The 21,876-nt window shown below is 44.5% G+C and overlaps 1 protein-coding gene across 1 annotated transcript; it reads left to right on the top strand.

Moving 5' to 3' along the window:
• The first annotated feature begins 1,196 nt into the window (after window positions 1-1,196).
• Window positions 1,197-21,248, top strand: LOC136676798 (elongation factor 2-like). Its single transcript, XM_066654025.1, has 15 exons — window positions 1,197-1,308; window positions 7,729-7,943; window positions 9,106-9,287; window positions 9,747-9,958; window positions 10,492-10,679; window positions 10,800-10,905; window positions 11,022-11,135; window positions 11,309-11,447; window positions 12,187-12,382; window positions 13,884-14,142; window positions 15,818-15,925; window positions 17,806-18,159; window positions 18,908-19,090; window positions 19,530-19,662; window positions 20,324-21,248. Exons 1-15 carry the CDS (start codon window positions 1,306-1,308, stop codon window positions 20,515-20,517), a joined length of 2,586 nt encoding a protein of 861 aa, XP_066510122.1. The 5' UTR covers window positions 1,197-1,305; the 3' UTR covers window positions 20,518-21,248.
• Window positions 21,249-21,876: the final 628 nt, after the last annotated feature.

The following is a 21,876-nucleotide window of genomic DNA, read 5'->3' on the forward strand; positions in this document are numbered from 1 at the left end:
ACCGCGTGCTCTCTGTATTACTGCAGTTAAACTGAATCAAAGGCACTGTTTGGACGGATCAGTCACAGTAGTGTTGCTGGAGTTTTTAAAACTGTGACCACTCACCGTTTGCAGCAGACACACTAACACCACCACCACCACCACCACTAGGTCAGTGTCACTGCCGTACTGAAAATGACACACCTATTTAATGTGAGGTTATATGATGTAATGGAATTCAGCATGATTTAATGTAATGTAATGGTACATTGCGTGACATAATTTAATTGAATTGAATCCACTGTGATTCCCATGGGGCAGTTTACATAATGTAATGGAAGGTCAATGGCAATGAGATGTAGTGTAATCTGCTGTGATGTCATGTACCATAACATGATGTAATATGATGTAACGTGATGTAATGCAGTGTGATGTGACATACCGTGATGGAGTGTAATAAATACTTAAATGAGTTTTGTTCTCATTATGTCTTTGAGGCATATCACAAAAAATGACTTTGTATATTTTATTCACTTGTTAAGTTTCTGTAGTAAATTGTTCCACACATTAATATCACTATTGAAACTGTTAGTAAACACATATCATTGTGTTTATTACATGAACAGTGCCCTTGGGAAGAGTTGGAGATCTACAGTTAATCGTCCAACATCAAATTCTCACAGTAAATGGTCCAAAATGTTTAGTAAATCCTCCCCAGGACCGCAAGAAGGCCGCGAGAAGGAGACAGGGTAATTTTGGATGAGCTATTTCACAGAGGTGTTGAAACATTTCTGTAAGGATTTGATGGAGGTTAAGGACTTTAGTGAGGTCTAATGAGGTCAAGGGGAGTGTGTCAAATACCAGTAGGAATCCGAAAGGTAATAGATGGGGCTCTATCACTCCAGGAAACACAGGTCTATGGCTCCTGTGCGGCTTTAAACCCCTCTGGCTTACACTTGGCATTGGACATGCTAATGTTTATCTGCTCCAGAGCGTCCCATTACATTTCCAGTTTTTCTCCAGAGCCTGTAGCTTGTAAACTGTGTGCCTGGCTGAATCTAGTTGGGTTCTGAATTTCTTCTGAATCTGTCTACAAACCTTTGGACATTCATTTGGTTATTTCCCCGCAGGAGAGCCTCAGGTAGCCTGTCCAGCTCCTCTGGACCCATATGACTCCTCCACATGACTCTCCACTGCTGCATAAACTAAGACTCGACGTCACCCTCTGCCTCTTTCCCCACAAAGTCCTCCAGCGGAGAGGAGCAGAGGAGCAGCCGCAGAGAGGAGCTCAGAGGCCGGACACAGCGCCGCAGGACACCCGCCATCATGGTGAGGACATTAACACTGACTTTAATCACTACAGACCACCATAACCCGACTTTAAAGAGCACGTATACTTCATAATGACAGGAATAGCAGGTGCTGTGTGATAGCTTCGACGATATTATGATTTCTAGTTTGATTTCATGTCAGTGACGTAATCACGGTCTGCTCGAGGGGATTTCATATCGTTTTATTATTATTTTTTTATTATTACTTTTTTATTACTAAGCATATTGTCAGTGGCTATGACGCATGGGTATTTTCAGAGTCCCCTCACGGATAGTAATACCCAATAAATATGTATTGACTTCTCTATTTATAATGTTTTATAATGACTAAGGCAGCATACACAGGCTTTTTTTGAGGTGGGTGTATAAATGTTTCCTTTAAGTACTCGGAGTACAAGTGTGCTGCGTTATTTTTGTGACAGAAATTGGAATAAAGTCCCCCCTCCCTTCAGAACCTTTCGCTGTTATAAATAGCACCGTCACGCCCACCGCGTTCATTAAAGTTTCATAGGCTCAGCTTGAGCAACAGCGGCTTGTTATTGATTATCCTTAGTGATAATTAAACGCGCTGGAGCAAATAAAAGTGTGTGTTTTTGTGTTAAACTCGACCTTCCCCTCATATCGCCCACCGTCGGCTTTCCTGGCACTGTGTCCGAACGCCTGGCAGTGGTTGATACCGCGTCTCTATCCCACCTCTATTCCGACAAGCAACCCACCCGTTTTCAGTATAAGCCCCGCCTACTTTTCCAAGCGTAGCTTGCGGTTGGTCAAAGCGCAACTGCTTTCTGCGCTGCGATTGGTTACTGAACTGTTGCTCGCAAATCACGATGCAGTGGGCGTGGCATGTTGGAATACGGGTAGAAAACAAATAACGCAGCATGAACCACCGCTTCACCACTGCGCAGGCGCTGAACTGGTTGCTTGTATGGTATGAAATGTTAATATGGACATATCTGGAGCATCAGTGACTGTAGTACCAAAGTATTATATATTTTATAAGCATTATCTTATCGTAAAGCATATATATATTTAATGTTCATATTATAATATAGCAATAATATTATTATAATAATTATATATTGTTATTATTATAGAACAATATGATCCACAGTATTATATTAATAAAGCATGATGTTATAGTTTATTACACAGCATTATACCATAGTGCAGCCTTTATTACAGTATTATATATTATTGTAGTACAGATTAATTTATGTGGTATTATATACCTTTATAGTACAGCCTTTGATAATGTATCATATTAAATTATAGTACAGTATTTAATACAATATTATATTACAGTACTTTATTATAGAATTAAAATACATAGTACATATTATACAATATTATATTTTATTACCGTAAAGGACACTATTACATATTATTATAGTAAATCATACTGTTCAAATGTGTGTTATATTTACAACCTATTCTCCAGAAGAATTTGAACATTTTCTAAAAATCCAATAAAAACAAGTAATTATCTTGAAGCTCTATTTAACAACAAAAGCCAAAGAAGATTTCTAATGTTGTCACTAAAAAACACAGTTGTATTTTTTAAATATAAGTACATTTAGTGTCTGACGCTTGCAACACACTCCAAAAAAGTTTAGAAACATACATGTTTCATACATACATGCGGTGCTCCTTTCTTCCTTTTTATATGATGCTGTAAGTGTTTGGGATCTGAGGAGATTAATTACTGCGTTTTGTGAGTGGAATTTTTACTCACTGTCAGTCAATGCACCACTTCAGCTGCTCAACAGTCTGTGGGCGCATTTTTATATTCAGGATGTGCCACAGGAGACAGATCTGGAACCGCAGGCCGGCTGGTCCAACACACACACTCTGTGTCTACAAAGCCATGATGTTGTAGCTCGTGTAGAAAAAGGCCAGACATTGTCTTGCTGAAATAACCATGAACTTTCTGGGAAAAGACGTTGTCTTGATGGCAGCATATGTCTCTCTAAAACTCACCATAGGCCTCCACATCAATGGTATCTGCACACATACGCAAGTCAGCCATGCAGTGGGCACTAATGCTCCCTCCACACCATTGGAGGCAGACGTTGGCATTTTCATCTTTCACTTATAATCCTTTGATGGCCATTTCATGATACAAAAACAAAGCATTGGTTTCCCCAAACAATAAAGGCGGAAGAAGCCTCGTCTATTGACACAAGCAGAATTTTCGTGTACACAGTGAGTTTAACTGTGTTAGCACTCTGATATTGTTTTAGTTCTATGACAGTAATTGACACCCTGCCTGAGATTAACCAAACATTGATTTTTTGTTTTAATTCTCCCTTAATAGCTTTTTAAGTGTTTTTACTATCTTTTATTTTGTAAATTCTTCTACTGTAATCTTTCTGTATTTCTCTGTAAAGCACTTTGAATTGCCAATGTGTATGAAAGCTGCTCTATAAATAAACTTGCCTTGCCCAGAAACATTGGGCACAAGGGCAGAACTAGAGCTGGGCAATTAATTGAAAACTAATCGAAATCAACATTCAGAACTTCTAATCAACACAATCTTGTCTGTATCAATTCTATAGATTATTTTTATTCTGTTATGTACCCACTGTGTGTTCATGTACTGTCCCTTTAAAACCAAGCTACCAAGCTGTAGTCACATGATTCTACACCTAATGGAAGCAACCTAAACGCAGAGGCCAACCGAGCGACTCGAGCTCGTACCAAAGAAAGACGTCTGTGGTTTGGACGTGTTGTGTTTTGACTTTAATTTAAAAAACACTGAACAAAAAGAAGTCAAATGTAAACGCAAAACAGTTTAAAAAAAAAAAACAGTCTCAGCCAAAGCACTAGGCAGAAAACTACCCTGAACAGAGTACCAGTGCATCACAGGGCATCACACACTCACACACTCACACCTGTGGACATTTTGTTAGTTTTTTGGACTGTGGGATTAAACAGGAGCACCTGGAGGAAACTCATGCAGACACAGGGAGAACACACCACACTCCTCACAGACAGTCACCCGGAGGAAACCCACACAGACAGAGAGAACACATCACACTCCTCACAGACAGTCACCCGGAGGAAACCCACGCAGACACAGAGAGAACACACCACACTCCTCACAGACAGTCAGCCGGAGGAAACCCACGCAGACACAGGGAGAACACACCACACTCCTCACAGACAGTCACCCGGAGGAAACCCACGCAGACACAGGGAGAACACACCACACTCCTCACAGACAGTCACCCGGAGGAAACCCACGCAGACACAGGGAGAACACACCACACTCCTCACAGACAGTCACCCGGAGGAAACCCACTCAGACACAGGGAGAACACACCACACTCCTCACATACAGTCAGCCGGAGGAAACCCACGCAGACACAGGGAGAACACACCACACTCCTCACACACAGTCACCCAGAGGAAACCCACGCAGACACAGAGAGAACATACCACACTCCTCACAGACAGTCACCTGGAGGAAACCCACGCAAACACAGGGAGAACACACCAAACTCCTCACAGACAGTCACCCGGAGGAAACCCACGCAGACACAGAGAGAACACACCACACTCCTCACAGACAGTCACCCGGAGGAAACCCACGCAGACACAGGGAGAACACACCACACTCCTCACAGACAGTCACCCGGGGGAAACCCGCGCAGACACAGAGAGAACACAACACACTCCTCACACACAGTCAGTCGGAGGAAACCCACGCAGACACAGAGAGAACACACCACGCTCCTCACACACAGTCACCCGGAGGAAACCCACGCAAACACAGGGAGAACACACCACACTCCTCACAGACAGTCATCTGGAGGAAACTGACACAGACACAGGGAGAACACACCACACTCCTCACAGACAGTCACCCGGAGGAAACCCACGCAGACACAGAGAGAACACACCACACTCCTCACAGACAGTCACCCGGAGGAAACCCACGCAGACACAGGGAGAACACACCACACTCCTCACAGACAGTGAACCGAAACAGGGTTTGAAGCCACAGCCCCAGGACCCTGGATCTTTGCACAATGGATTGTCAGGCTTCATTTCGTAATCATTTTTTGACAGTAGACTCCCAAAGTACACAATGTGGGTGTTCTCATAGCAGTAGCACGACAGTTTCTAATGAAGTGCAGTCTGAGGGCTAGAAGGTCACACTGTTTCTACATTGATTTCTATCCTTGTGTGACACAGACTGAGAACTCTCTGGAGTTTTTTTTACAGTAAAGTTACATAAAGGTTCAAACGAATGAATAAATAACAGGTTCCTATTTTCAATGCATTTTACAAAATATCACAAATTTACAATAAAAATAAAAATAAAAAAGGCATGTACCAATGACTCAGTCGGTGATTCTAACACTAATGTGATTAACGTCTCTGTGGTTGTTGTAGTTGTGTTTAATATAATAAAAAAGGCAGTATCCAGAGCCATAGAAAGTCAAGTGAAGTATAACTTAATCCAATAGGTTTCTAGATGAACCGCAAAATTCTGTGAAGCCAGTGAACACCAAACTACACGATCTAATGGAGCTATTTTTAGTTGCAGATCACCTCGTGAACTTGAAACTCACCCACTCACATGCAGCCTCGTGTGCACTGATCTTAGGGGTGGGGGTTTCTACACCTCTATAGATAGAGAGACTGATCCAGTACGTCTTCTGAAATCAAGGGCATTAATAGGGTGTGGGTTCCCTCTTTGCTGCAGTAACAGTCTCTGCTCTTCTGGGATAATCTTCACATTAGATTCGGAGCAATTCTTTGAGGATTAAACGGCCTGCAGCCACGGGAACATCAGTGAGGTCTGGGACTGGTGTTGGATCATTGGTTTTTGATGACAAACGCCACTCCAACTCACCCCAAAGATTTTGGATGATGCTCCATCTCTCCAGCGAACACAGAGCGACTGCTGTGGGACTGTGTAGTCCTCTTGCTGACACTGGGCAGTGGGCAGAGGGACATTAAACACATGGGTAGCTTCTGAGCAAGCGATTTCAGTCCATTCTTTTCTATGAAGATCCTATGAGCTTTGTCGACAAAACTGAACATCAGCTTCCACAAACAGTCCCCTTTAAATATCAGGTGTACAAATAGATTTTAAAGCATTTTTTGTGTAAAGTATGATTATAATTTAAAATTCAAACATTCTCCTGTTTTTTGTCATTTTACGATGACAGTTTTGTCGTTTTAAAAATGAAAATTGTCATTTTATTCAACAAAAATAACTTAAAAATAGTATAGTGTAAAAATGGCGAGTGAGGAACCTTTTGGTTGCTGCATTCGTTATGAGTTCCATTCCTTATGAGCACTTTTGGTTTAGACGATTTAAAGATGGCAATTTTGATGTTATGTTAGTGATCGTGAACATGGCATAATACTTCATCTTTAGGTTATTTTTTGCTAAATAAAATGACAGTTGTCATTTTTAATACTATGCAACATTCATTGATTAATTATGTGTAACCCTTATCCAGTTCAGGGTTGTGGTGGGTCCGGAGCCTACCTGGAATCATTGGGCACAATGCGGGAACACACCCTGGAGGGGGCGCCAGTCCTTCACAGGGCGACACACTCTCACATTCACTCACACACTGGCACCCGGAGGAAACCCACACAGACACAGGGAGAACACACCACACTCCTCACAGACAGTCACCCGGAGGAAACCCACGCAGACACAGAGAGAACACACCACAATCCTCACAGACAGTCACCCAGAGGAAACCCACGCATACACAGGGAGAACACACCACACTCCTCACAGACAGTCACCCGGAGGAAACCCACGCAGACACAGGGAGAACACACCACACTCCTCACAGACAGTCACCCGGAGGAAACCCACACAGACACAGAGAGAACACACCACACTCCTCACAGACAGTCACCCAGAGCGGGACTCGAACCCACAACCTCCAGGACCCTGACAGCAACACTACCTGCTGCACCACCGTGCTGCTCTACTAGGAAACATTTACAATAAAATAACAAAAGTTAATATTTGAATTGAACAAAAAACACTTTATAACTTATCTCTACATCTGATTTTTCTCTCACCATGAGGTGTAAAGTCTTCCCATAAAAGTAGAAGTTATTACTACAGTAAAGTGATTTTGGGATGGGGTGGGGGTGAGGAAATACTGGACGAGGAGGAGTCCACAATCTTTAGGCCGTGAAGGGTATTTGTTCCAGATCCGATGGTTTCATCTCTTCATAGAGAGATGTTTTCTGCGTTGATTTATTTGCTGATGCCTTCAGTCAATAAACATCTGAAACACCTAAAGAGAAATATAGCTCAGTGGAAAAATGAATCAATAGAGCATTTGTTTGTTGTGAATTCCTTGAGTCTCGTTTTGGCAAAGCTACTCAGATCTAAAAATCTCTCCCTCTCTCTCTCTCTCTCTCCCACCCCCAGGTGAACTTTACAGTAGACCAGATCAGGGAGATCATGGACAAAAAGTCCAATATCAGGAACATGTCTGTGATCGCCCATGTGGACCACGGCAAGTCCACTCTCACCGACTCGCTCGTGTGTAAGGCAGGCATCATCGCCTCTGCTCGAGCGGGAGAGACCAGATTCACAGACACGAGAAAAGACGAACAGGAAAGGTGCATCACCATCAAGTCAACGTAGGTATTCCGACCTGCCTCGAGGTCAACACCAAGGACCAGCGCCTTCTCTCTCACAGCAGAGTTATTAAAAGAGCTGCTGGTCACTTCAGTATCGACTGAAAACATCCATGAAAATGAACATAATTAATGTAGCTACCAACTGAAAGACTCGCTTTGTGCATGAAATCCTGTTTCCACTGTACAGAGGAAAACGGCAGGGGCTGCAGAGACAACACAGGGGTTGGACAGTGAAAGTGAAACACCTGTCATTGTAGTGTGGGAGGTTTCAGGGCTAAACTGGAGCAGCCTGGTGGACAATCTTCATTAACTCCACACTGCACCAGTAAGACCATGTGCATCCAATGGTTCAAACACTGTGTCCTGAAGGCGGTGCCGTGTATCAGGACGACAATGCACCAATACACACAGCGAGACTGGTGAAAGACTGGTTTGATGAACATGAAAGTGAAGTTGAACATCTCCCATGGCCTGCACAGTCACCAGATCTAAATATTATTGAGCCACTTTGGGGTGTTTTGGAGGAGTGAGTCAGGAAACGTTTTCCTCCACCAGCATCACGTAGAGACCTGGCCACTATCCTGCAAGAAGAATGGCTTCAAATCCCTCTGACCACTGTGCAGGACTTGTGTATGTCATTCCCAAGACCAACTGACGCTGTATCGGCCACAAAAGGAGGCCCTACACCGCACTAATACATTACTGTTGTCTAAAACCAGGTGTTTCACTTTCATTGTCCAACCCCTGTATGAGCGAGCATTTAACATAGAATCTGGCGTAACCACCCCATAACATAATTTGGGAAAACAACAATTTTATCCCATAATGAGGCCAAACTGGCTCCACCTACGCCACTAGCTACATTTGATCCTGGCGCATGGAGACGGGTTCTTTTTTAGTACCTGCTTGTTTGTGGTTCCAAGCGAGCGGAGCAGGGACTAAACCGTGATGCTAAATGTTAGTAAATCTGCCCCCTGGCTTCATGTTTATTTACTGATGCTGTGAAACCATGATCACGTAGCTGCGCAGTGTGTTTCTGTGTTTGTAAAAGTTGCCGTCATGAGTCCTGAGAGCTGATTTCCTGGGCTGATAAACTGTGCCCTCAATTTCTATTCCAAATGAATGAATGATTAAAAGCCTTCATGTGTTATCTTCATGGCAGAGCTATCTCTCTGTACTACGAGCTCAGCGAGAACGACTTGGCCTTCATCAAGCAGTGCAAGGACGGCTGTGGTTTCCTCATAAACCTGATCGACTCTCCAGGACACGTGGACTTCTCGTCGGAGGTGACGGCTGCTCTGAGGGTCACAGACGGGGCTCTCGTCGTAGTAGACTGTGTGTCAGGTACGGCTTGATATGGAGTTACAATAAATAAAAAACATATATTATTTTTTTGTTTCTAAAAGGTAGCAGTTGTGAGTAAGTGAAGGACAAAGGGTGATTCCAGATGTTTCTCCTGATCGTATGGATTCGTTAAATCTACAGCACACTTCATTTAACTCAATAAAGTAATTATTAACCCATAAAAACTGGGACTAGAGGATAACCTCAAATAACACTAGACTGTCACGAGGAGGACACACAGACACACACACACACACAAAACTTTTGCACACTGCTGTATGTGTAAAAATGTGTTGTTTACGTAGGTGACACTGACGTTATAAATAAATACCTGCAGTAAAGTGTTTATCATCGTGCTGATGCTGAGTGACCGCGACCCTGAACTGGATAAGCGGTTACAGATAATGAATGAATGAATGAATGAATGAATGATGCTATGTGTTTCAATGTGTGCCGCAGGTGTGTGTGTGCAGACGGAGACCGTTTTGAGGCAGGCCATTGCAGAACGCATCAAACCCGTCTTGATGATGAACAAGATGGACCGTGCCCTGCTGGAGCTGCAGCTGGAGCCGGACGAGCTCTTTCAGACCTTTCAGCGCATCGTGGAGAACGTCAACGTCATCATCTCCACCTACGGAGAAGGAGAACATGGACCAATGGGCAACATCATGGTACTAATCACCTAATATAATCTTAATCACTAATTAAACACAAACATTTTATAAAATTCAGAGAAGTTTTCCTCACAGTTCTCCGATCTGTCCGCACACTGGAAGAAGCTCTGGTGTTTGTACACAGAGCTAGCTCAGTAAATAGGGAACAAACAAATAGAGGTCTCTCTCTGCTTGGCTGGCTGAGTTACAGTTACATTACTTAAGATGGGACTGACTCAAAGAGATTCCCAACTTCAGGAGTCTAACGGTCCATGAAAGTAAACACAGAGTGAAAGCGCTACAAAACTAAACAGCTTGAGTTACAAATGAGTAAAAATGAAACAACAAGATACAGTCGCTTTTTACTCACACACACTGCTCCACCTTAAAAGATGCACAGCTTCTGAATGCAAAACAAAAACAAGGGGATGTGTGTTCTGCTGTGAGGAGAACACTAAGTGACAGTTATGGCCAAGTTACCGAACAAAAGCCCAGGTTGTTGATCATGGCCCGGTGTAACGCTGTAAACCCGTGCTGCACTGCGTTCTCAGGTGGATCCAGTTGTGGGGACAGTAGGGTTTGGCTCTGGTCTCCACGGCTGGGCCTTCACCCTCAAGCAGTTTGCTGAGATGTATGTGGCCAAGTTTGCTGCCAAAGGTGAAAAGAAGAAAGGTGATATCAACCCAGCGGAGCGCTGTAAGAAGGTGGAAGAGATGATGAAGAAGCTGTGGGGAGACAAGTGAGAGCAGACTTACTTCAGAGTGTATTCAGCATCTGAGATTTATGTTCTGTTTTTGAATTTTAAAAATATATCAGGACATTTTCAATTTAATTCAGTGTATCATTTTGGTTTCCTCAGGTTCTTTGACCCTTCCAATGGAAAATTCAGCAAAACAGCAACTAATGCAGAGGGCAAGAAGCTCCCACGCACTTTCTGTCAACTCGTCTTAGATCCCATCTTTAAGGTGTGTATTAACAGAGCCACCTCTGCCTAAAAACGCCGAACAGTTATTTCATTAAAACGAACATGTATTAAAAGCTTTTATTCCGTCAGTGGTGACTTTTTAAATGTTCTGTAAAGGTCTTTGACGCCATCATGAACTTCAGGAAAGAGGAGACACAGAAACTAATTGAAAAACTGAATGTAAAACTTGACACTGAGGACAAGGAGAAGGAAGGGAAGCAACTTCTTAAGGTGAAATTAACTTTTAAGTCTCAGGTTTTCAGTTACAAGTAAAAATTATCACTTTTTCCAAAAATATAGACCTTTCGCTTTTGAGAATAAAGTCAAGATTTTAAGGAAAAAGTACAATATTTTGAGAAAACGTATTTGTACCCACTGTATGTACGAGTTTGTGTTGGGTCCAGGCTGTGATGCGGCGCTGGTTGCCAGCAGGTGATGCTCTGCTGCAGATGATTACCATCCACCTTCCCTCACCCGTCACGGCTCAGAGATACCGCTGTGAGCTGCTGTATGAAGGCCCTGGGGATGACGAGTCAGCCATGGGTTAGTTACATTTCTGTGAGGATCTTATGGTTTCCAGCCATGATAATATACAACGCTCCAGTGCAGCTGTCTGTCTCCATCAGCCTCTGTTCTCCAGCTGGAAGGGCAAAACGTAGTCTCTGGCATCTGCTGAATAAATGCACTGTTCTTTATTTTAATAGGGTCATATTCTCACATTTTCCACAAGGGAACATAGTTCAGATTCTCACTGAAACATCTATGACCTGCACTGGTCAAAATACCACAAGAATTAAACCCCACAGCAGCATCCTCCCCCTGTCTGAACGGCCCGGTTCAGAGCGCCTGTTCCTTTAAATGATAATGAGCCGCTCGCTGTTCACCCCGACCCCGAGCGCACAGCAGTGAGGAGCGAGGAGCAGAAGCTCTGGTTTTTTTCTTTGTTTTACTCAGTGCTTATTTCTCCGCGCTTGTTGTTGTGTCTGTTTTGCTGTGTTAAATCTCGTCTTTGCACTCTCACATAAACACAGGTCCAGCACTGTGATTGGACAGGCTCAGACAAAGGGGGCGGGACAATAATAAAGAGTCGACACTATGTAAGAAACATGGCTCATAGGCAGCCCAAAATAAGCTGACTGGGTTTTATTATTAATATGCACATGAACTGAAGAATGGATGTTCCCTTCAAAGCCAATAGAAGATTTGTTGACAACCCTTTCTTACTGTAGCGGCTACATTTAGAGACACTTCTAACCTTGTTTCTAACACATGCCCCTCTCAGGCATCAAGAACTGTGACCCTAAAGCCCCACTGATGATGTATGTCTCCAAAATGGTGCCTACCACCGACAAGGGCAGGTTCTACGCTTTTGGTCGTGTGTTCTCTGGAATTGTTGCCACTGGGCAAAAGGTGCGCATCATGGGCCCAAACTATACACCAGGGAAGAAGGAGGACTTATACCTGAAGCCAATCCAAAGGTAAGTTGCCTTTCACCATGTATGTATTCACTAAGGTCACAGTATTTAAAATTATATGATACTCTTTCTTGCCCTCGGTTAATTACAAAAGGTGTCCCTCAAGGGTCAATACTAGGCCCTACGTTGTTTCTTCTATATATTAATTCTATTCCCCTTGCCGCTGGTAATGCTTTCATTCATTTATATGCTGATGACACCATCTTATATGCTACTGGTACTTCCTCTGAATCTGTGTTGACAACAATCTGTTCAACCCCAGGTCTAGTCTTGTCCTTAGATCAAGCTAAAAATCCCTAAAACATACACTTGCTATGGCTCCTCTTCATTTCAATGAACTCACAGCTGGAACACACTTAAAAAATAACTCTCAAACTGGAATCTTTAATCTCAATTTTTAATTTTAAAAATCACATTATAAAGATTTGTATTGATACTTGCACCTGCTTTAACACTAACTAAACGTTTGTTTCATCATTTTTATTGTCTGTATGTATGTATGTGTATTCACGTAGCTCATGCTGCTTGCCGTTGTAAATAAGAACTTGTTCTTAATGACTTGCCTGGTTAAATTAAAGGTTAAATAAATAAATGTATCTGAGAGGAGCCTGAAAATAAAAAGCAGTTATTTATTCATTCATTCATTCATAAGGGTCTGTAACCGTTATCCAGTTCAGGGTCGTGGTGGGTCGGGAGCCAGAATCATTCGGTACAAGGCAGGAACACACCCAGGAGGGGTGCCGGTCCTTCACAGGGCGACACACTCACACCTATGAACACTTTTGAGTTGCCAATCCACCTACAAACATGTGGACACCCACACAGGCACAGAGAGAATTCACCACACTCCTCACAGACAGTCACCCGGAGGAAACCCACGCAGACACAGAGAGAACACACCACACTCCTCACAGACAGTCACCCGGAGGAAACCCACGCAGACACAGGGAGAACACACCACACTCCTCACAGACAATCACCCGGAGGAAACCCACGCAGACATAGAGAGAACACACCACACTCCTCACAGACAGTCACCCGGAGAAAACCCATGCAGACACAGGGAGAACAGACCACACTCCTCACAGACAGTCACCCGGAGGAAACCCATGCAGACACAGGGAGAACACACCACACTCCTCACAGACAATCACCCGGAGGAAACCCACGCAGACACAGGGAGAACACACCACACTCCTCACAGACAGTCACCTGGAGGAAACCCACGCAGACACAGGGAGAACACACCACACTCCTCACAGACAATCACCAGGAGGAAACCCACGCAGACACAGGGAGAACACACCACACTCTTCACAGACAATCACCCGGAGGAAACCCATGCAGACACAGAGAGAACACACCACACTCTTCACAGACAGTCACCCGGGAGGGGACTTGAACCCACAACCTACCGGATCCTGGAGCTGTGACAGAGACATGACCTGCTGCACCACAGGTAAATATTTATTAAATATATACATTCATTTTTATTTCCTTGCAGAACTATCCTGATGATGGGCCGCTATGTGGAACCCATTGAAGACGTGCCCTGTGGGAACATCGTGGGGCTGGTTGGCGTTGATCAGTTTTTAGTGAAGACTGGCACCATCAGCACCTTTGAACATGCTCACAACTTGCGTGTGATGAAGTTCAGTGTTAGTCCTGTGGTGCGTGTGGCTGTGGAAGCCAAAAACCCAGCAGATCTTCCAAAGCTGGTGGAAGGCCTTAAACGCCTGGCCAAGTCTGACCCCATGGTTCAGGTAAACACTGAGAGCTCACTCGCAAAAACAAAGGCAATGAAATTCCACTGGGGTGGTCCTGAGCACCTTTCAATGAAGCCACATAATTGTACAATAATCCTCTGCAATTCTTAAGGTCCCCCTCAGGTCATTGATTAATCTCATCTGCTACTCCTGCAACTCCTCACTGTTTATCAATGTTACAGATGCGGAAGTTACTTCCAAGAACAAAATCTCCAAATGCATTAAAGCAACACTGAGTAGTATTTCTTACCTTAAAATTACAGCTTCAAAATCATTGTGATGCTCCATTGAGCTGTTAAAGGGCCTCTGTTGATGCTTCTCCAGGCTCAGCACTGCAGAAACTACACTATGTAACTTTTGGAGGAGGATAGGAAACAACCCTACCTACCCCTTCATGATTTCAGAAGAAATCTGTGAATTACACTCTTACACTTGGGGAGCCCAAAAATATAGAATATTTTCTAGTGTTGCTTTATTTGTTTTATTGTGTCCCTCTCTCTCTCTCTCGCTATCTTACATATTCACTCGCCAAGTGATGTTTACATAAGTAGCGAACGGCTCTCTGGGCTCCAGCTGATGTTGAGCCGGGGGACTGGGTGTAATCGATTAAAAATAATGTGGACTACATGATAAAACTCATATCACTCAAAATACACACTGTACCATGTTATTACAACCATAAAGTGTAACTTGGGTGGTACTCTTGCCGTTATAACTACAGCAACCAACAGTAAAGCACTTATTACCAGAAGTGAGCTAATCCGGCTAAAGTTAGCTGCTGCAAACCCTGGCTCAGTGCTCAGTGCCATATAATGTCTGTACCGTGAATACCGAGCAAAATTTTTTTTGTAGATAGGAGATATGTGCCATAAATCGTTACGCATTTCTCACAAGAGCCCTCGGCCTCGTGATTCAGAAGTAGCTTAGTCCAGCAACCAGCAGAGGACCCAGCGTAGCGGCCGCAGAGGCTCTATTCTCCCTGTTACAGCTCTGTGGAACATTACAGGCTTTTAGAAGCTGTCATTTTAAGGTAGAAATATTACATAGTGTTCCATTAGGTGCCTTTGATGTAACTCATTGCATTCATTCAGTACGCCCCGATCTATGAATGTGTAATTAGTCTCCACCTCTAGCTCCACTTTACCCTCCAGGGTTCCTTTGCTGTGTGCCCTATGCTACAAAACACTAGCTAACCCCTTTACACAATGATCTGTCTAGAGGAAGAAAGGTCATTTAACTAGGGTACCTAGCCTCAGGACTATGTGTTGCCCTCCCTCTTAAAGGATCCACTTCAGGATCTCAAGATGAGTGAGACCCCCCCCCCCCCCCCCCAGTGGCTGGAGTGTGTATTGTGGAAGTCTAGTGTCTAGCTAAAACCTAATCTATAAGCATCTAGGCTTCTCCTAACACTTAAGAACACCTGTTGGTCTGAATCTGAAATTTGGAAAGCTGCAGTTTCTAAACGGAAATGCTCAGCCATGGCACTGACTCCTCTTTTCACACCTTATACGTCTTTCAGAATGTAAACAAAACACACACACATTTGGACCTCAGGACCGTGCTGGTACCTTCTAAGCTACATTCACAGTTTGTACCCTTTGTACCTTATTTAACAACACTTTACCTGCACAGGGCTTTTCTCTGATATTGCAGTTTCTGTTTGCTTTCCCAGTGCATTATTGAGGAGTCTGGGGAGCACATTGTGGCTGGTGCCGGAGAGCTCCATCTGGAAATCTGCCTAAAAGACCTGGAAGAAGATCATGCTTGTATCCCTCTGAAGGTAGAGCTCGTCGGTCAGGCACAGACACTAAAACTATATCTTTAGTTCTTGTCTGTAAAGTCCTTTACTACCCAAGCTGGGAACTGAACCCTAGTCTTCCATATGTAACATGGCGGACGATATACCTTTATATGTTGTGGTAGTTTTAGTTCCACAGCTTTTTCTGACTGACAGTTAAAATGATTCTCAGTCAGAGTGACACACTGGGGCTTCAGGGGCGGGGTCTGCAGGGTCTTAGGGTCCTGGGTTCCTCCTCGGGTCACTGTGTGTGAGGATTGTAGTGTGTTTTCTCTGTGTCTGTGTGGGTTTCCTGTGGTTCCTTGTGGAGTGAGTGTGTGAAACTGTCCATAGGTGTGAGTGACTGGGTGAGTGTGTGACAGTGACTGGGTGAGTGTGTGAAACTGTCCATAGGTGTGAGTGACTGGGTGAGTGTGTGACAGTGACTGGGTGAGTGTGTGAAACTGTCCATAGGTGTGAGTGACTGTGTGAATGTGTGAGTGACTGGGTGAGTGTGTGTATGACTAAGTGAGTGTGTGAGTGACTGGGTGAGTGTGTGAAATTGTCCATAGGTGTGAGTGACTGGGTGAGTGTGTGTATGACTAAGTGAGTGTGTGAGTGACTGGGTGAGTGTGTGAAACTGTCCATAGGTGTGAGTGACTGGGTGAGTGTGAGAGAGTGACTGGGTGAGTGTGTGTATGACTAGGTGAGTGTGTGAGTGACTGGGTGAGTGTGTGAAACTGTCCATAGGTGTGAGTGACTGTGTGAATGTGTGAGTGACTGGGTGAGTGTGTGAAACTGTCCATAGGTGTGAGTGACTGTGTGAATGTGTGAGTGATTGGGTGAGTGTGTGAAACTGTCCATAGGTGTGAGTGACTGTGTGAATGTGTGAGTGACTGGGTGAGTGTGTGAAACTGTCCATAGGTGTGAGTGACTGGGTGAGTGTGTGAGAGTGACTTGGTGAGTGTGTGTATGACTAAGTGAGTGTGTGAGTGACTGGGTAAGTGTGTGTATGACTAAGTGAGTGTGTGAGTGACTGGGTGAGTGTGTGAAACTGTCCATAGGTGTGAGTGTGTGGGTGAGTGTGTGAGAGTGACTTGGTGAGTGTGTGTATGACTAAGTGAGTGTGTGAGTGACTGGGTGAGTGTGTGAAACTGTCCATAGGTGTGAGTGTGTGGGTGAGTGTGTGAAACTGGCTATAGGTGTGAGTGACTGGGTGAATGTGTGAGTGACTGAGTGAGTGTGTGAAACTGTCCATAGGTGTGATTGACTGGGTGAGTGTGTGAAATTGTCCATAGGTGTGAGTGACTGGGTGAGTATGTGAAACTGTCCATAGGTGTGAGTGACTGGGTGAATGTGTGAGTGACTGGGTGAGTGTGTGAAACTGGCTATAGGTGTGAGTGACTGTGTGAGTGTGTGTATGACTAGGTGAGTGTGTGAGTGACTGGACGAGTGTGTGAAATTGTCCATAGGTGTGAGTGACTGGGTGAGTGTGTGAAACTGTCCATAGATGTGAGTGACTGGGTGAGTGTGTGAAACTGTCCATAGATGTGAGTGACTGGGTGAGTGTGTGAAATTGTCCATAGGTGTGAGTGACTGGGTGAGTGTGAGAGAGTGACTGGGTGAGTGTGTGTGTGACTAGGTGAGTGTGTGAGTGACTGGGTGAGTGTGTGAAACTGTCCATAGGTGTGAGTGACTGGGTGAGTGTGAGAGAGTGACTGGGTGAGTGTGTGTATGACTAGGTGAGTGTGTGAGTGACTGGGTGAGTGTGTGAAACTGTCCATAGATGTGAGTGACTGGGTGAGTGTGTGAGTGACTGGGTGAGCACTGACTGTTTCCTTGTTTGTGACGCGGTTCTTAAACACCGATTGGCTTTTTTACAGAAATCCGATCCAGTCGTGTCATATCGTGAGACAGTGAGCGATGACTCTGATCAGGTTTGTTTGTCCAAGTCTCCGAACAAGCACAACCGTCTGTACATGAAGGCTCGGCCCTTGACGGACGGCCTGGCTGAGGACGTGGATAAAGGCGATGTGACGGCGAGGCAAGAGCTGAAGCAGAGAGCACGATACTTGGCTGAGAAATACGAGTGGGAGGTAGCCGAGGCCCGTAAGATTTGGTGCTTCGGACCAGACGGAACGGGACCCAACATCCTGGTGGATATCACAAAGGGAGTCCAGTATCTGAATGAGATCAAGGACAGCGTGGTGGCTGGTTTCCAGTGGGCGACCAAAGAGGTGAGGAAGCCCACAAGGTTCTGCACGGCTCTTATGTCAGGCACCGAAACACCAATCCAGTGCAGCGTTTGGATAATGACAGGAATTTTAATTCAAGCTGTAAATCAAATCAAATTTATTTGTAAAGCACTTTTTACAACTGATGATGTCACAAAGCAGCTTCACAGAATTCCAGGGATGACAACGTTTAAGATGAGACGTAAAACCCCCAGATGAGAGAGGCCAGGGGCGACAGTGGCAAGGAAAACTCCCTCAGAGCTGAGGAAGAAAACACCCTACCCTCATACCACATAGTAGCGGTAGCAGTAATAGTTAGGAGTCCATGAATACTTCAGTGGAGGGTGGGCAGCTAATCCAAGGCAAGGAACAGCTCAATGGAAATCCAAGGGACATCCCATTTGTTGGTGCAGATTCTAGAGGAAAGGCATTCTTCAGAGCCATTGCTGTAGTTAGTCTAATTTAATATTCAATAATCAGTCAAAAATATTATAGTCCATAATAAAGTGGCTCTTAATTTACCCACTGAATAACTACCTCAGCCATCATTGTAACCACTCTCTCCGCACTCGTTGTGTGTTTCACTCGGATTAACCCTGTCTTTGAGTGCTCACATAAACATATCCCCCACATTTTAGGGCTCCATGTCCCCAAAATAATGTGCACAAGCACTGAACAAGTGATGTATTTTAAAAACATGTCTCCTTCAAATAATTAACTGCAAGGACATGATTTAAATGTACCTCTGTAGGGAGCTCTGTGCGAGGAGAACATGAGGTCAGTGAGGTTTGACATCCATGACGTCACGCTGCACGCTGATGCCATCCACAGAGGAGGCGGTCAGATCATTCCCACCGCTCGAAGGGTCCTGTACGCCTCTGTTCTGACCGCACAGCCCAGACTCATGGAGCCCATTTACCTGGTGGAGATTCAGGTGAGTTAATGTCCTTGCTGAAGGACATGACCTAGTGCTTAGGCTACACTTCAAACACGTACTCTATACATTCAGAGGTTTGTAGACACTCCCCCATCATTGGGACTTTGTTCTCTGGAGTGATGGAGCTCCATCCAATGCCTTTGGGATGAGTCCGGGTGATTTATGTCCATTTATGATCCAGAATTAATTCTCAAATATCAGTATCTGACCTCTGTGAAGTGTTCATGGCTGACTGCAATCAAATCCTCACAGAGATATTATTAAAGCTTATCTAAAGCGTTCCCAGAAGCTGTTACTGCAGCATCAGATTGAATACTGTTATTTGAAATGCTGTATGAGCAAGTGTCCACAAACTTCCATACGTGATAAACTGAACCGTACGTAATAAACTGAAGAATGTCACACTGAAATCTGTCATCACCAACACTGGGTCCAGTGTCCAGAGCAGGTGGTGGGAGGTATCTATGGCGTCCTGAACAGGAAGAGAGGACACGTCTTTGAAGAGTCTCAAGTGGCAGGAACACCTATATTCATTGTGAAGGCGTACCTCCCTGTAAACGAATCATTTGGTAAGTGAAACATGCACTCATTCACACACTCATCCAGTCATTCACACGTTTACCCTCATTCACTCACACCTTCACACCTGTGGACATTTTCACACATTCACCCAGTCACTCAATCCCGTTCACACCTTTGGACAACTTTGCTTTCACCCAGTCACTCACTCAAACACTCACCCAGCAGAAGCAATTTGCAGCCTGATCTTTGTCCCATGTGCAGTTAAAGGAGCAGTATGTAATTTTTACCTTAAAATTACAGCCTCAAAATCTTTGTGACGCTCCACTGAGCTGTAACAGGGAGGACAGAGCATTGGGCACAGCACTGCAGAAACTGTACTATGTAATATTTGAGAAGGGTAGCAAGCCACCCGCCTCCCTCCCACTCCCCCTTTGATTTCAGCACAGTGCTTTAAAAGTGTATTTCACTAGGGGGAGCCAGAAAATCCCAAACCTTACCTAGTGTTTCTTTAAAAACTCAGAGAGACACCAACTCACTGGGCACACCAACACCATTCAGTGATATTCTTAGTAATTATTCAGTCCGTAGCTGTCTGGATACAGAAATGTGGTCTCTGTCTAGTCACGTTACCTGGACAAACACTCTCCTCTGAGGAGGACATTAACAATCCACACGTCTGTTTCTCTAACGCCCAACTCCTTTGTCCAGGGTTCACAGCAGACCTGAGGTCCAACACCGGAGGACAGGCCTTTCCTCAGTGTGTGTTTGATCACTGGCAGATTCTCCCCGGAGACCCCTACGACGCCAACAGCAGACCCGCGCAGGTCGTGGCTGAGACCCGCAAGCGCAAAGGCCTGAAAGAGGGAATCCCAGCTTTAGACAACTTCCTGGACAAATTATAATTTTCCCGGACGATCAAAAAATTAACATCTAAGCAACCGTTAGCTCTCACACTCGCGGTGTTCCTTATCAATGTTGTGATAAAGCTAAAGTGTACAATATCTTTACATTGAGCACAATGAAATGGTGAGACATGACAGAGCTTGAGTTTCTCACACTGCGCAATCTTCACTGCAAATAAAAAACAAAGCACCTCAAGTTACGTGAACAGTCTACGGCTCCGGCTGAATTTTTAGCAGTTGCTTTAAAAACAAACCTCACTACAGTACGGAGTTCCACAGAAGTCATGCTTGGCCTGTAGAGTTTGGGATTACAATAAGAATTAAAAGTATAAGAGCTGTTTTGAAATCATTAAATGACATCTCAAGTACCATCTGTTCCAAAACCTGAGGCGATACTACATCCCTCAGCTTTTTTTCTTCTAATCCTGCTAAACTGAGACATCTCCATACTGCACATCCTCTAATATTCTCAATATCAATGAACTGAATGAGCAAGACATGACAGAAGGTGTGGGACACTCAGGTGTATTTTATTAGGTGTACAAATAAGTATTAAAGTGTTTTTGTTCATTCATTTATTGTCTGTAACTCTTATCCAGTTCAGGGCAGCGGTGGGTCCAGAGCACACCACGCTCCTCACAGACAGTCACCCAGAGGAAACCCACGCAGACACAGAGAGAACACACCACACTCCTCACAGACAGTCACCCGGAGGAAACCCACGCAGACACAGAGAGAACACACCACACTCCTCACAGACAGTCACCCGGAGGAAACCCACGCAGACACAGAGAGAACACACCACACTCCTCACAGACAGTCACCCGGAGGAAACCCACGCAGACACAGAGAGAACACACCACACTCCTCACAGACAGTCACCCGGAGGAAACCCACGCAGACACAGAGAGAACACACCACACTCCTCACAGACAGTCACCCGGAGGAAACCCACGCAGACACAGAGAGAACACACCACACTCCTCACAGACAGTCACCTGGAGGAAACCCACGCAGACACAGAGAGAACACACCACACTCCTCACAGACAGTCAACAAGTCACAATATCACAATATTGATTTTTTTTATATATCATTTTAAGAATTATGATATTATCGTGAAAGGTATGATATGGCACAGCCCTACTCATGATCCCCATCCGTAACTGGTCTAAACCCACACTCACACGGACGTTTGGACACAGTATTGTCCCCAAGAACAGAACAAACCCATCACAGTCTTCTCCAGCTTTTTCCTGATGGAGCTCAGAACCAATGCAGCGCCCAATAAACTCTCAACTCGCCGCTTTCATACTGCTTCATTTTTAATGCTACCCAACAGTTACGACAAAAGAACAG

The sequence above is a fragment of the Hoplias malabaricus genome, chromosome X2 (genome assembly GCF_029633855.1).
Source record: "Hoplias malabaricus isolate fHopMal1 chromosome X2, fHopMal1.hap1, whole genome shotgun sequence".
Lineage (NCBI taxonomy): Eukaryota > Metazoa > Chordata > Actinopteri > Characiformes > Erythrinidae > Hoplias > Hoplias malabaricus.

Bases quoted from the DNA above. Each gene is read 5' to 3' on its own strand.
- LOC136676798 (XM_066654025.1), top strand. The intron at 9,288-9,746 runs GTACGGCTTGAT...TGTGTGCCGCAG, and splicing joins CGTAGTAGACTGTGTGTCAG to GTGTGTGTGTGCAGACGGAG. The intron at 9,959-10,491 runs GTACTAATCACC...CTGCGTTCTCAG, and splicing joins GACCAATGGGCAACATCATG to GTGGATCCAGTTGTGGGGAC.